The sequence below is a fragment of the Dermacentor variabilis genome, chromosome 7 (assembly GCF_050947875.1).
Source record: "Dermacentor variabilis isolate Ectoservices chromosome 7, ASM5094787v1, whole genome shotgun sequence".
Taxonomy (NCBI): Eukaryota; Metazoa; Arthropoda; class Arachnida; order Ixodida; family Ixodidae; genus Dermacentor; species Dermacentor variabilis.
Genome location: NC_134574.1, coordinates 81,539,708 through 81,554,468, shown reverse-complemented (window position 1 = coordinate 81,554,468; position 14,761 = coordinate 81,539,708). Strand labels below are relative to the sequence as shown.

The 14,761-nt window shown below is 46.0% G+C and overlaps 3 protein-coding genes across 4 annotated transcripts in view; 1 reads left to right on the top strand and 2 right to left on the bottom strand.

Annotated features, from left to right (window-relative positions):
• Positions 1–1,225, bottom strand: part of LOC142587565 (copper homeostasis protein cutC homolog) — a 43,208-nt gene extending 41,983 nt beyond the window's left edge. The window contains exon 1 of one of the 2 annotated variants that reach the window (XM_075698671.1): positions 1,080–1,225. The gene's annotated coding sequence lies outside the window, so the exon portion shown is untranslated. Of the gene's footprint in view, positions 1–764; positions 944–1,079 lie in introns of those variants that run through there. The other variant, XM_075698672.1, reaches the window with a different exon arrangement.
• The window catches only part of LOC142587566 (uncharacterized), a 94,317-nt gene continuing 80,725 nt past the window's right edge, over positions 1,170–14,761 (top strand). The window contains exon 1 of the mRNA XM_075698673.1: positions 1,170–1,691. Within this exon, the coding sequence (XP_075554788.1) occupies positions 1,679–1,691 (13 nt within the window). The 5' untranslated portion in view covers positions 1,170–1,678. The remainder of the gene's footprint in view (positions 1,692–14,761) is intronic.
• On the bottom strand, positions 6,238–10,554 carry LOC142588186 (uncharacterized). The gene is made up of 3 exons (XM_075699701.1): positions 10,327–10,554; positions 8,478–8,997; positions 6,238–6,440 (listed from the first exon to the last, which is right to left on the bottom strand). The coding sequence occupies exons 1-3, from the start codon at positions 10,552–10,554 to the stop codon at positions 6,238–6,240; spliced, it is 951 nt and encodes a 316-aa protein (XP_075555816.1).

Below are 14,761 nucleotides of genomic sequence, written 5' to 3'. Positions count from 1 at the left end.
TCATCCCAGAGGGTATAATAAATAAACAAATAACAGGGGCAATGCATCACCTGAAAAGTGTTTCCGATAATCAGATGGCCACGTTACAAGAGATTAAAATACAGATAAATTATGAGACAACAAATAGAGAACTAATCAAGAACGTCAAGACCAGTGTTGTAAGGCCTGTGCAAAAGCCCATTTAGCAGAATCTGAACGTATAATTGGTGTCCCATTGGATTTTTCAATGGTATCCTTTTCAGACACAAAAACAAAAGGAAACACTCCAGCTCACCCACCCCTCCCCCCTTAAAATGCACGTGCGCAACTCGAGTGGCGCAGGGCTGCTGAAATATCGGTGTGTGAATGCCAGCCTATGCATTACAGGCGAATGACACTCAAATAAATGTGGCGTTAGGCGACGAAGGCTGTTCACGCTAGCCGCCAGTTGGCCAGAGTGTAGGCGTTCGGTCAGACATGTGATAAGGAAAGGCGATAACTCAACATCGTAACTGCAAAGCTGTTTGCGCAGTACGAAGCTCTTAAAATTGTAGCTTGTTGGCGGAACGCGAACAATACGCACACCGATCTGCATGCCATAGTGATTTGTACATCTTGCAGTGAACAGATGAACAAGACCTACGTACCCCCAAACGCGCACGAAAATTATTGCTCTCTTCTGACTAATGTGCACGCACAATTGCTGTTTGACCAGACGCCAGCATCTAGGCAAACTCGTTGTCACTAGCGTACTGGCAATGCGCTCACTTACAGCAGCAACTTACCTTAGTTTTGTAAATTCTGGCCGAAGTTTGCCGGCGATCGCGGATTACGCCGACGTTCCCTCGAACCACCCGCAGGGCATCCAATAGTGACAAATCAGTATCATATCAAGTTGTCAGCCCTTCGCTTATTCCCGCCGCTATAGCAAAACACACAAGCAGCGTATGGAGCGATGCCAATGGGACAAAGGCCCCAAGAAATCCAGTGCTTTATAGTACACTGAACCCGTCCCTAGAGGCGTGCGTTGACGCCGGCACGCCGGTACAGTGAGCTGCTCTATCATCGTCTACAATACAAGCACCTCATTAATACTATACCTTTAGTGGTGCTTCGTCCTGCCTCTCTTGCTCTATCAGTGTAGCTTGAAGAATGTTAGCACTGGTTAGCGTGGTTAACTTAACAGTAATACTGGTGCTACAGTAACTCAAGGAGGTACTATTGCCACAGCTGTTCTGCCAACCCACAGCCAGTGCGTGCCAACAAATGTGAAGCGGTGCTTTCAAATTTAAAAAATAAGTTAGTGTTGCAGAGTTTGTCTCAAACATTATATGCTAAAATGCGGTGTATTTAAATGACTTTATTTCTGTATTTTAAATGTTCTTGTAGTGGCGCTAGCTGTTACTTTAACACACAGCGTTGACGCTACGAGCACCCCTCCACTTCAGCGCACTTTTTCATCACGTGATTACCGTGTTTTTAGTTTTGATTTTGCTAGTAGCCGGCATATCCGAACTTCAGTCCAAACAGTGTCCCTTTGTCATTTGATATTACATGTGCGTCTCTAAAGTGATTGGTGTCGTCATCGCGGACAAACGTAATTTTCAACGGTATGAGACAACGGTATGACAAGCGTCTCGCAGCGGTAGTATTTTCGAGAAGACGCGCCAAGCCCTGAAACGTGACACGGCGGCCGAGGATGTTCACGACATGTGAGTGAAAAGCATGCATGCTAGTCGACTTGGCATGACCTTTGAGCGGTGGCACACGTCTTTGACCCTCAGTTGAAACGATATACTGGGAAAATAGTTAGATAAATGTATTTCTAGCTCACGGTGCCTGAAAAGCCACTCGTAAATTTATTGTGGGTGAACGAATCTTTATTAAAATGTAAGACGAGAATGTGCATGTTACCGTTTGGCAACATGGCACCTCAATTCAGGCGGGTCTGTGCCGTGTCAAACATACAGAATAAGTCCCATTTTTTGCGTAAAGCAAAGCTGCAGGCTGCATTTCCTGGGCAAGAACTTGGGAGATCCTTAAGCTTCCCCATTAATAGCAGAACGTGATAGCATTAAAGGGTCCCTGACTGCTTCTCATACTCAACACTACCTGCTTCTCATCGCACATTGTCGTGTCGTTAGCCTAGCGACACGGAGGCTACACCACTACCGATTCCATGCCGATAACAACCTTTATTCCGGTGAACGTAACTTATATACAAGAGCGCTGTGGCGCCATCAGTCGCATGTGACCTGGATGGATGGATGGATGGATGTTATGAGCGTCCCCTTTGGAACGGGGCGGTGGGTTGCGCCACCAAGCTCTTGCTACTATGCTGCCTAATACCCTACCTAGGTTAACCAGTGAAAAAAGAAAAGAAAAAAAAAAAACACTATGAACTACCACGTCCAAATTTTCTGATCCCCTATTGCGAACTGTGTTTTTGTACGTCTCCGTCTTTTGTCGTTTCCCTACTTTTCTTCCACCAATCCTCCAATCGCCTCTTACTAATGTCTATTGCGGACCTGTTTGCTTTACCACTGCTCCCGCTGAACCCAAGGGCTTCAAGGAGGCCAGTGGTGCCTAAATCGACCGCTGGGTAGACGTCTTCACATTCTAATAAAATATGCTCCGTCGTTTCCCGCAGCAAGCACATGCTTCTTCTTCCTTCTTATATCTCGCTTTATAGGTGCGTGTTCTAAGGCATCCCGATCTCGCTTCGAAAAGTAATGAGCTTCCCTTTGAGTTATCATAAATAGTTTCTTTCCTGATTTCGTTTTTTTCCTCGTAAGTAGTTGCTCATGGCAGGTTTCTTTTCCATTGCCGCCACCCATGAGATTAATTCAGCCTCTCTGACTTTCCGCTTGACCTTCTTTGTTGCTGTGTTGCCCACCCCACAGGCCGCATACTTGCTGGTAAGCTTCCTAGTTCTATTCCTCCACTGTGAATCAATGTTTTGCCTGTGCAGATACCTGAACACTCTCCCAGCCCATTTACTTTCTTCCATATTCCTCAGCCGTTCTTCATACTCAATTTTACTGCGAGCTTCCCTCACTTCAAAACTAGTCCAGCCCATATCCCCCTGCACAGCTTCATTTGTAGTCTTCCCGTGAGCGCCCAATGCGAGGCGACCCACTGACCTTTGGTTCCCGTCGAGCCCTGAATGTACCCCTGATTTAAAGCAAACAACCGCATTTCTAAAAGTAAGTCCTGGAACCACTACCCCTTTCCACATACCTCGGAGGACCTCGTACCTATTGTATCCCCATAGCGCTCTGTGCTTTATTATGGCTGCATTTCTCTTCCCCTTGACTGTTATGGTTTTTTCCTGTGTTTCCATATATCCATTGCCTTCGTTTATCCATATACCAAGGTATTTATGTTCTGTTACCCGAGGTATTTCTTGGCCCTGTATCTCCACTGTCTGTTCACTGTTTTCATTGAATACCATAACACCTGATTTTCTAACACTAAATTTCAAACCTAAATTGTTGCCTTCCTGTCCACAGATATTAGCCAGACGTTGCAAATCACTTTGCTTGTCAGCGAGCAACACAATGTCGTCCGCATAAAATAAACCTGGGAGTTGCTGCTCTATTACTGTACCTGCCTGTTTGTATGAGAGATTAAACCCGGTATTACTTCCTTCTAGCGCCCTCTCCATCCTCACCATGTACATCATAAACAGCAGCGGGGATAAAGGGCTCCCCTGCCTCAGTCCCTTGTTGATTTGAACTTTCTCCGCGCTTCTCATCCTTTCCCATTCAACACAAACGGTATTTTCTTGGTAAATCTCTCTCAAAAGCTGTAGACAATCGTTACCTAAGCCTTCCCCTTCCAGAATATCCCACAAAATGTTGCGGTCTACGTTGTCGTATGCTCCTTTAATGTCCAAAAAGGCCACATACAACAGTCTGCCTTCTGCTTTTGATATTTCGATACACTGAGTAAGAACAAACAAGTTATCATCCAAACGCCTACCTATTCTAAAGCCATTCTGAAGCTCTCCCAAAATGCCATTATTCTCTGCCCATGCTTGAAGCTTTAATTTGATTGCCTGCATTGCTAGCCTGTATATTACCGATGTAATGGTCAGCGGTCTATACGAGTGAATGCTGTCTTTCTCCCCCTTACCTTTATAAATTAAATTCATTCTACTTTGTCGCCAACTGTCTGGTATTCGTCTATCTTTTAAAGTTTTTTCCACTGCTTTCACCAGAGCTTCCTTACTTTTTGGTCCCAGTTCATTTATCAGCCTAACGGGAACCTCGTCTAGCCCTGTGGCTGTGGCTTAGGAATTTTCTCTTCTGCTTTCTTCCAGTTTAAATTGGTCAGCACCAGCTCCTTTTCCACTTGGGTCTCTTTCATTCTCTTTTTTTCATCAAGTACAACCTCGTCATTGCCTTGGAAGGATTCGGCTGTTGCGTTTCGGATGTAATTTATTGCCGCTTCTCCTTCCAGTCTGTTTTCATCTTCGTTGTTGTATTGTTGTTGACTTCCTGCCTAATAATTTTATGTGATTCCAAAATATTCTAGGTGCGTCCTTCTTTTTCTCACGTATTTCTGACAACCTACGTTCACTTTCACCTTTTAATTTTGCTTGCACCAGTATTTGAACCATAGACTTTTTCTCCCGGTATATTTCCCACTTACTAGTTACTTCATCCTGTGGCAACTGCGCCTCCTTTGCCTGCCTGTGCTCTCGAGATTCCTTCTGTCGTTCGGCGATCGCTTCTCGTATCTCCTTGTTCCACCAGCTTTTTGGTTTTTTTCCTTTCCAACGAACATGTTGTTTCTCTTTCCTTATTTCTGTCGTTATTACACTTAGAAGCTCACCATATTCCCACTCCTTACTTGGCCACTTGCCAAGTTCTTCTTCAACTCTAGTGACTATATTTGCTATTTGTTCAGCATTCAAATTTGGACTGGCCATTGTGCTTTCCTTGGTCTCCTTCCCAACTACATATTCCATTTTCAAAATGATGCGTTTATGGTCACTCCCTATGCTGCTAAACCCTTCCTCATCGATGACCATTTCTCTAAACTTATCATGAATTCCTTCTGTCATCAGACAGTAATCAATGGTCGATTGCCGGTTTCCCACTTCCCACGTGATCTGTCCTTCACACTTAGGCCCTGTATTCACAATCACGAGGTTATGTTGCTCGCAAAGGTCTAGCATTGACTTCCCGTTATTGTCGGTATAGCCATCTAAATCCTGTATGTGGGCATTCATGTCACCTAATAGGACAATCTCAGCACCATTCCCGAAACCCTTAATATCAGCGCTTATGCATTCCACTAACTCTTTATTCTTCTCTGTGCAATTTTTTCCAGTCCACAAATACGTAACTCCCAGCCAAGTTTCTTTCCCACTCATTGTACCTGATAACCAAAGATGCTCTTGACATTGTGAATTTACTCTTTTCCATTTGGCTCGCTGATGGATGAGCATTCCGACTCCCCCTTCGTTTCTTTCCGACTTAGTTCTGTTGCACCCTTCCCATACATAATTCTCAATAACTGGCGGCTCTTCTGAGTCTCTAAGGTGCGTTTCTGTAACCGCATACACCCCTATTTGTTCTCTATGTAATTGCGCCTCAATCTCTGCCCACTTTTCCTTTCTTCTGCCGCCCTGCATGTTTATGTAGCCTATTGCATGGCGAGCTCTTGTTCTTGATTTCCTTCTTTTTCTGTTATCGACGGCGATGCTCTTCTGATGTTCCCCTAGGGGACCTTCATTACTACCTACTCTGACCTCCTGAGCGCCCACGGGCCCCCTAAAAAAGCAACAGCGCGACCCCCAAGTCGCCAGCCCACTTCTCGTGCTAGCCTGTAATTGAAGTGGATCCCATCTCGTTTAAAACCACCACAACTTCTTACTTCCCTGTTTACGTCGACAACCTCGAAGCCCTTCTCTCGGCTCATTTTCCATATTGCCTCATTGGCAGCCATTACGGCTCTTTGTACGTGACTGTCATGTACACGTGACTGTACGGCTCTGTACGTGACTGTCACGGACTGTCAGGTGTCACGGACTGTCAGGTGTCACGCACCTGCATCACGTTGGCAGTGCCATCTGTTGAGAAGGCACGACACTACATCTAGTCCTCCCTCATCAAGAGAACGCAGGTTATATGCACACAATCAAAAAACCGTCGCTGCTTGTGGCGGCCAACTAAATAATTGCGCTAACAAATTGATAGTAACGCCACTAGTGGCGATTGCCTAATAAAGTCTCTGCAATCATTAAGATCATTGCACATAATCCCTGAACTTTGCTGGCGGTCTTCGCTCCCGTGTAGAACAGCGCAGCCCTGGCTCTACTGGCTGATAAGGGTTTGCCGATTCGGCACCACGATCAGCACACAGTCCAGAGATCATGGTTCCAGCTAGTGGGCTCCCTGGCCGTGTAGGTGGGCTCGGCGTGCAAGGAGGCAGTAGTGACACCAGCGGTTCTGGAGAGTGTGAGTCATCAGTCGTTGGTGTTCTTTGGGATGTGGTGCTCTGCGTTCCTAAGGAGGGTGTCAGAGTTCTGGCGTTGCCTGCGGGCATGTCTATGCCCATATCCCCCCCCGCAGGGATTCTTGACTCGTCGTTGCTTTTTGTACAGCTTTGTGGGGCACAGCGGACAATTGAGAGGCGTTCCACGTCCGGCCGTCCTCGAGGTGGAATGACCAACGACCTATGCATTTCAGGATTTTGAGTGGAGTACTAAAACTGGGGGTGTCTTCCATTCCAGGTAGAGGACGTTTGACACACATGTAAGCACCCACTTTGAATTTGGGCTCCCTGGCTGCTCTCCGCTTGTCTGAATACGCCTTGTTTCTTTGTTGGTAATTGTATACATGGTGCCGAAGTCTACGCAGTTCACTGGTGGGGTGGGTGCCGAAGTCTGCGGTTGGCTGGCTGATGAAATATAACGATGTCCTCATGTGACGTCCATGTAGCAGTACTGCTGGGGACAGACCCGCGGCGCTGTGGGGGGTGGCGCAGTAAATACCCAAGTATTCCGTAACGGTGGCCTTGATAAGTCGCTGCTCCACTCCAGTAGAGAGAGTTGTATATATGATTTAAGGACCCTGTTGAAACTTTCCACCGCACCATTGGCTTGAGGGTGGTAAACTGTAGCATGCAAGCGAGGAGTGGGCGTGAGCTTGAACTAAAAGAGAGGAGGTTTGAGCGACACGCCTGCCCATGTTGTGTTGTGGGTGCATATTTCGTGGAAGAGTAGAGACCTTGATGCAAGATCTCAGGCGATCAGAGAGATGTGCATTTTGCACTTCAAGCGTGAGGGGTTGCGTCCCAGGTCAATCAAGATCTTTCTCCTTGCTGATGTAACTGAAAGCCTGGAGATTTGTGCCGTTTGCCGAGCCTCGATGACTTCTTCAAGCGTATTATAGACTCCAAGGTTCATCAGGTTCTCTGTGCTCGTGCGCATCGGAAGACCTAGTACTCTCTTGATGCTTTTCCGTATGAGAGGGTTTAATTTAGTTCTCTGGTGGAGTTGCCACTTGTTCATGTTTGTGACATAGTCTATTTGGCTCATCAAAAAGGCATAGAACAGTCTTAGGAGGTTGTCCTCCCGAAGACCACCATGACTGTTGGAGATCCTAGCGATTAATCAAATGACCCCTTCCAACTTGGAAGTCAGACAGTTGATCGTGCAGCTGTTCTGTCCGTTGGCTTCAATGATCATGCCGAGAACACGTATGATGTTCACTCTCAGCATCCGCTGCCCCGCAGCCATGTGCAACCTAATGTCGATGTCAGCCAGTGGTTTCCAGTTTTTGGGTTTAGGATCCCTTCTCATAGATCGATATAAGAGAAATTTGGACTTTGATGGCGAAAGCTTGAGAACCATTTTCTTGTGTATACAGTTGAACCTCGCAATAACGAAATCGGCGGGGAATGCGAAAAAGTTCGCTTTCGTGAGAATTTCGTTGTTGTGAAAAGAGACAGCACAGATAGGTAATGCATCACAGAGCAAAGGTTTACAGTCAAAATTCTGTTAGCCTACTTTGCAAGCTTTGCTCGAGGATATAGAACTTCGTCGACGACATTACAAGGTGCACTGTATGCATTGACCAGCAGTGGCAGCACTGCCATGAAGCAGTATTCTCGGTCAATTGCTTTCCAAGATATGATCACTTTTGCGAGATTTTGCGTAACTCGGCACCCGACACAGAGCAACAGCGCATGCAGCAGCATTTCTCCAGCACATGCTGTTGTGTGTCAGCGCTGACGCGTCCTGTGCCAAGTGCAAAAGTGATAGAGATAATGGTCTTTTTGTGCAAATCTACGGCTGGGGCTGAATAAAAAAAAACTATCCAAAGAAAACATGCCCCTAGCTTTCTGAGCCACCTTTGTTAGGTCGCACCTAAAACTGCAATGCTTTGCACTTCTACTTACTAACACCCCTTCATTCCACCCAGCAAAGCACTAGAGCTCTAATTAACAGCACAGAACAACAATGATGAATAAGAGCCCCATACCTTTCGTAAATGCCGGTGTGTTCAGTCGAACGCCTTGGAGTTGCATCTCATCTGTGAGGGCAAAACCCCTGTCTGCCATGACATCGCCACGTACCAGGTAGTCGCTGATGCCACTGCTGTTAGCAATAAATTTGTCCGAGGCGCGCTCTCCATAAGCTTTGGACACAAACATTATAAACCCATTTGGGGCAATTGCTACAAGAGACTTCACGGTGTTATGTGCTTTGTAGCTGCTGAATGTTTGTGCCCTCGCTATCAGCTTTTTGGGGTGCTGCAGAAACACCTCTGTGCAATCAAGAATGCATGGGGTGTCGTCATGCTTATTTTCGATGAAGGAATCTGGCATGCTGTTTTGAATGTGGGATTTTGGCAGCCAGATGACAACCTTCTTCATGATCTTGCAGAGCAGGCTGAGTATGTATGGCATGTGGTTGCCAACACTCGACACAGAGATTTGGAAAATCCGTGCAAGGTGTTCATACAACAGCCCAAGATGAAGCCTCATGAGGCACATTAATAACTGATCAGCACGTGTGAGAACACTTGGCTTCTTTGCCAAAATAGAAACTGCTCTTACAAGTCTTTCAAACACGTACTTAAAGAAGGGAATTGCGCTAAAAAAGACACGGACGAGTAAGGACATGGACGGGCGCAAACTCGCGACTGATTTTATTCAGAAAGAACATAAATATATATATACCTAGATTCTTATTCAATCATTGCCTAAGCGCACATGCCAAGAACGTTTTCTCTTTCTTATACAAATTGATACTAGAATCGCTTACGCATTCATCACCTGACTTATCGATGTAAAAAGCCTCTGCGAGTTCATGTGCTACCTGGTTACAACTGCGCCTTAAGATTTTGGTTCTAGCCAGCAAAGGCTGGCATGCTTTATCAGCCGTTGCCAAAGGGCATGCGCCGCAATGTAAGGGCAAATTTGACCTTTTTTCGTTAACCATAGAAAGCTTATGTTCCCTTAGTCGTTCATTTATACAACGGCCCGTCTGGCCAATGTAAACTTTTCCACATGTCAGGGGAATTTCATACACAGCCCCGACCGAACACCTGACAAACTGGGTGGCGTGACGTTTCGTGCAGTCTCGACCGAACATGTCCGTGTCCTTACTCGTCCGTGTCTTTTTTAGCGCAATTCCCTTCTTTAAGTATGTACGACTGACTTGCCCAACAACGTGCTCTCCTCTCAAACACGGTCTGGGATTGACCAGTGTAAAATGAAATGTCGTCTCTTGATAGTGATTCAGCAAATTATTTTCCTTTGAACCCCGTGGGGAGATGCTGGACATATGTGTGGTCCTCATATGAATTGTCCTCCCACTGTGTCCACCGGTCACATATTTGCACCTGTGGGAAAAAGTACATAAGCTTCAGAACCTCGCAGGCTCATTATGTTGAGTACATGGTTAGTACGAACCACATAAGTAAGCATCAACTCCAAAATATAAAGATATTTGTCATCATAGAGTAGGTTTTGCTGCGATGCAGATTTTACTCTTAGTGGATATCGCACTATATTATGCATCTGCAGATTATAGACACTTCACATTTGTATGCAAGCATGTTTGTTTCGCACGGATGTTATTGAAAAAATGCTTGTTACATTTTTCCCAAGGATTGTTTATTGGCATGAAAGCACTAGAGTTTGGTGTTAGTTTTTGGGCAGGCATGGAGGTGTGTGCTTGTTTAATGTTTGTTGGGTATTTTGAAAGTTTTTGCGCTGGCATAGAAGGGTGTGTCAGTGTAATGTGTGTCTATCTAGTGATGTTCTTCACTTCGCTGTGATGTGCTCTGCGTATATGTTGCATGATGCAGCGATCGTCTTGCTCACGGTGAGTTTCTTGAAAAGCCACAGGTATCTGAGCCTGCAGAAGCGGCGCATAACTCGGTCGTTTTTAGGATACCACAATCCAAGTGCCCCGATGATGATCGCCTCCACGGTCACCTTCTGGTATTTCTGCAGCAGGTGCTCTCGGACTGGCTTGTACTTCTCCTCCTCCCCCTGGCAGGCCCCGTTCAGCGCTGCAGGCCGGTTCTCGAACGGGCAGGTTACATCCATGATGATTGCCGCTTCGCCCCTACAAAGCATGAGGTCAAGACGCAGATTAGTGCATCCTACTGGCTGATTCTTGTGGTTGATTGACAGTGAACTTGATGGAGGCAGTGGCTTTCACTCGGTTCACGATCGGGTAGTGATGGTTTTTGTATGCTTGACGGTGAGTCATGCAGTGACACAGGACATGTGGCAGGGTCTCGGGTTGACCGCCACAAATCCGTGGTCCACGGCTGTAGCCCATGGCCTCCCTGCATTCAGGGGAACAACATTGAGTTGAGCCCGGTGAACGAAACACCAGTTAGCAACCCTCGTGAATTGGCCAGTATGCACAAAGTGGGAACTGCTCCGGTCGTTGGCAACGCACTCTATCACTTTCCCCTGACCGGGGATTTGGTGGAGATCGTGAGAATACCTTAGTAACTCTGCAATCCGCTGATGATAGTGCCTTGCTTAGTAACTCAGGGGACCAATTGCAATGCATGCTCACTGACCTGGAGAGGCAAAGCAGAAGAGTGGGTCTGAAAATTAATCTGCAGAAAACTAAAGTAATGTTTAACAGTCTCGGAAGAGAACAGCAGTTTACGATAGGTAGCGAGGCACTGGAAGTGGTAAGGGAATACATCTACTTAGGACAGGTAGCGACTGCAGATCCGGATCATGAGACTGAAATAATCAGAAGAATAAGAATGGGCAGGGGTGCATTTGGCAGGCATTCTCAGATCATGAACAGCAGGTTGCCATTATCCCTCAAGAGAAAAGTATATAACAGCTGTGAGCTGTAACAACAGTGCTCACGTACGGGGCAGAAACCTGGAGGCTTACGAAAATGGTTCTACTTAGATTGAGGACGACGCAACGAGCTATGGAAAGAAGAATGATGGGTGTAACGTTAAGGGATAAGAAAAGAGCAGATTGGGTGAGGGAAAAAACGCGAGTTAATGACATCTTAGTTGAAATCAACAAAAAGAAATGGGGGGGGGGGGCAGGACATGTAATGAGGAGGGAAGATAACCGATGGTCATTAAGGGTTACGGACTGGATTCCAAGGGGAGGGAAGTGTAGCAGGGGGCGGCAGAAAGTTAGGTGGGCGGATGAGATTAAGAAGTTTGCAGGGACGACATGGCCACAATTAGTACATGACCGGGTTTGTTGGAGAAGTATGGGAGAGGCCTTTGCCCTGCAGTGGGCGTAACCAGGCTGATGATGATGATGATGTGATTTCATGCGTTCGCCAGTGCCGTCCTGAGTGTCCTCACCACCTTAGTACGTTTCCTCGGACCAAGTGTTGTCACCACTGGAAATGCGGGGGCCTTCTTTGAATTCTCAGGTGATACCAAGATGCCGAGAATTCTGCGGGCTTCTGCCCACATGGACTGGAGCTGCGTCGCCATGGCCCCGGAAGTCGCCCTCCGTCTCGCCGCTCAGGCGGCCGTGTCACCAGGTTCTGCAAGCCGTCTCGTCCTCTTGCTTGTCACCACGATCAGCGCCTGCAGTGCTAGGTTCTGGACTTCCGTGTCTGCAGAGGAGAGAAGTTTGAAGGCATTGTTAATTCTGCAGATGGCACTTCTGCCGCCATAGGAATGCCAATGGCACCAGCTGCGAAGCTACCATAAAGGTAGTTGTTAGCAGTGTTGTCAGGCAGGTGGAGGTCCGTTTGATGAGTGGGGGAAGCGTTGTGTCAAGGCGAGACCATTCTGCCTTACTAAGGGAACCACACCTCATGGCAAAGTTGAGTGCTGGAAATAGATGTTTTAATGTCGTCCAATCTCTGCCACAGGCCGAGCTTCGAGGTAAGCACGTGATTACCCATGTTGATGGCTTCGTGCACGGTTGCCTGATCTGGTAGTATCGAGAACCCCACTGATCGCCCAAGGAAGGTGTGTGCCTCGAAGGCACTGATTAACTCTTTCCTTACCACGGGGAAATTGGCTGTTTTTTGTATGGTTTAGTTAGGAATCTTTTGTGCAACAGCTGCTAAGTTTACAGTGTCATGCAGTACATAAAAGTGAAGGCAAATGAACGTGCTTTCAAATAGTATTTATTTTAACAATATATATAAAAACTATTTACATAAATTCTTGAACAAAGAAAAACAAGAAAATTTTAAAAAATTTGCGAGTAAGGAGTAATATCTCTGGCAAAAAAATATTTTGCGAAATTTCAGAATATACAAATTGTGGGTATATCACTAGGCAACATTTCTTCAAAAAATTACACCCATACATTCAGTGCTCTTTGTGTTATGAAAAATTACAAGACACATAGTGAAATATTCAAGTTCTTGATTGGTCCTACTTACGGCTTTTTTTTTTCAAGGAAAAGATTAACTTATAGCGCAATATTATATACCAAAATGTGTGTACTAAATGCACATTGCAAAAGCACATTTCGGAAAAAGAAACATAACAAAATGCATAATAAAAATTAGCAAACACAAACAAATAATGAGTCACTGCAAACATTCTTAATGATTAGCTTATATTTTCAGAGCAAAAACTTATGACATGTAAAAAATAGTTAACACTCCAAGCAGAATATCACAGCAAAATTGAAAGTTGTAGATCAATAACTTTTGGAGCCACAAATGTTTCATTCAGCCAGATTGGTGTGCCAGTCGCCGAAACAGTTTCTTGTTGTGAAGCACAAATGCACATTGAATGTGCGACAGAACACATTCATCTTGTGTTGAACTTTCTTTTCCTTATAGTAGCATTTCCTACAGTTTTGGCGGACGTCCTTTCTTTCAGGCTTGTGCTGTGCAGCTGTGCGTGGTGCAGCTGGCGGGGGAGGGACAGGAACTGGGTGCTGTGTCCTCTAGCTCTAGGAGCTGTCCAGTCAGCTCTGTCCTGAAGGCCAGCTGGTCAAATCGAGAAGGCCTAGAAAGCTCGGATGCTTGGGGATGCTGCGTGCGATATGCTTGAAAAATAATGTCGCTGTTCACAGCTGCGATGTCGATGCAGTGGAAGAATAACATTTTCCACCAGCGGATGCATTTCCTCAAAACATTGTATGTGGCAATGAGCTGGTCGGATTTATCGACTCCAAGCATTCCGGCTTTATATTCGTCAATGAGCTGTGGCTTTTTTATGGCAATTTGTTGCCACTTCCCGTCCTTCATTTCTCGCCATTTGGCAAGCACATGCGAGTTAGCTGTGTGTGCAGTGCTAACCATATGCACAACACGTCGATCTTTCCATTGAAGATACAATACTCCCTTGTCTCTCAGCCAGCGGACGTCTCCTCTTTAAGCTCTCCTCTCCCAAGTGACGCCTTTCAGTTCTGTGGGGAATCCCCGGCGATCTTTTCGTGTTGTGCTGCACGTTAGTGTCTTGCGTTCCAAGAGGTGCACAAGAAGAGAGGTCGAAGTGTAGACACTGTCCATATATATAATGTACCCACGATCAAGGTACTTATCGCAAAGCTTAGTGACCACATCAAAGGCCAGCCCATCGGCACTAGGTTTTTCACGCTTCCCTCTATACACTATGAACTAGATGGTGTAGCCCGTGTTCGGGTCCGCAAGAACCCATAATTTGTAGCCCCATTCCACAACTTTGTCTCTAATGTATTGTTGAATTCCAGGCCACGCTTTGGATTTTACCATTCTTTCGTCCACTGAAATTTCGCGATAAGGCTGGAACAATGACGCGGACCAGTCGTTCATGTGCTGAAGAAGCCACGACACCTTGTCTAACTTCCGTGCGGCAGCGCTGTTGTTTGTATCTGGGTCAGAAATATGTAGCATGGCCAGGAGCGCGGTAAAACGTCGCCTTGGCATAATGTTTGGAGGGGGGAGCCCAGAAAACAATTTTGATGTACTCCAATACAAATGCAGCCGCAACAGTTCCAGCGCTCCCATGTACAACAGTAGGGCGATGAACTTCATCATTTCAGTTGGGGTTACCTCTCTCCAAGAACCATCCTTCTTGCTGTAGGTCAGTTTCTCGATGATGTGCATCCATGCATAGTTGTTGGTATTTGCACAAATAGCGTGAATGACTTCCCCCGTAAAGAAAAGGCTATTCAGGGCATTTTCGATATGAACCAATTTTAAATGCTGATATTTTTATGCTGATATGCCTGTAAACAAACCTGATGCTCTCTGTACTTGCGAGCTGCAGCACGCCGAAGTAACACCTGAGGCTTATTTTATATTGTACAAATACTTTGCCTTGCTGAGCTTCCTCCCTTTCCGAAGTGTGGTTGGGCG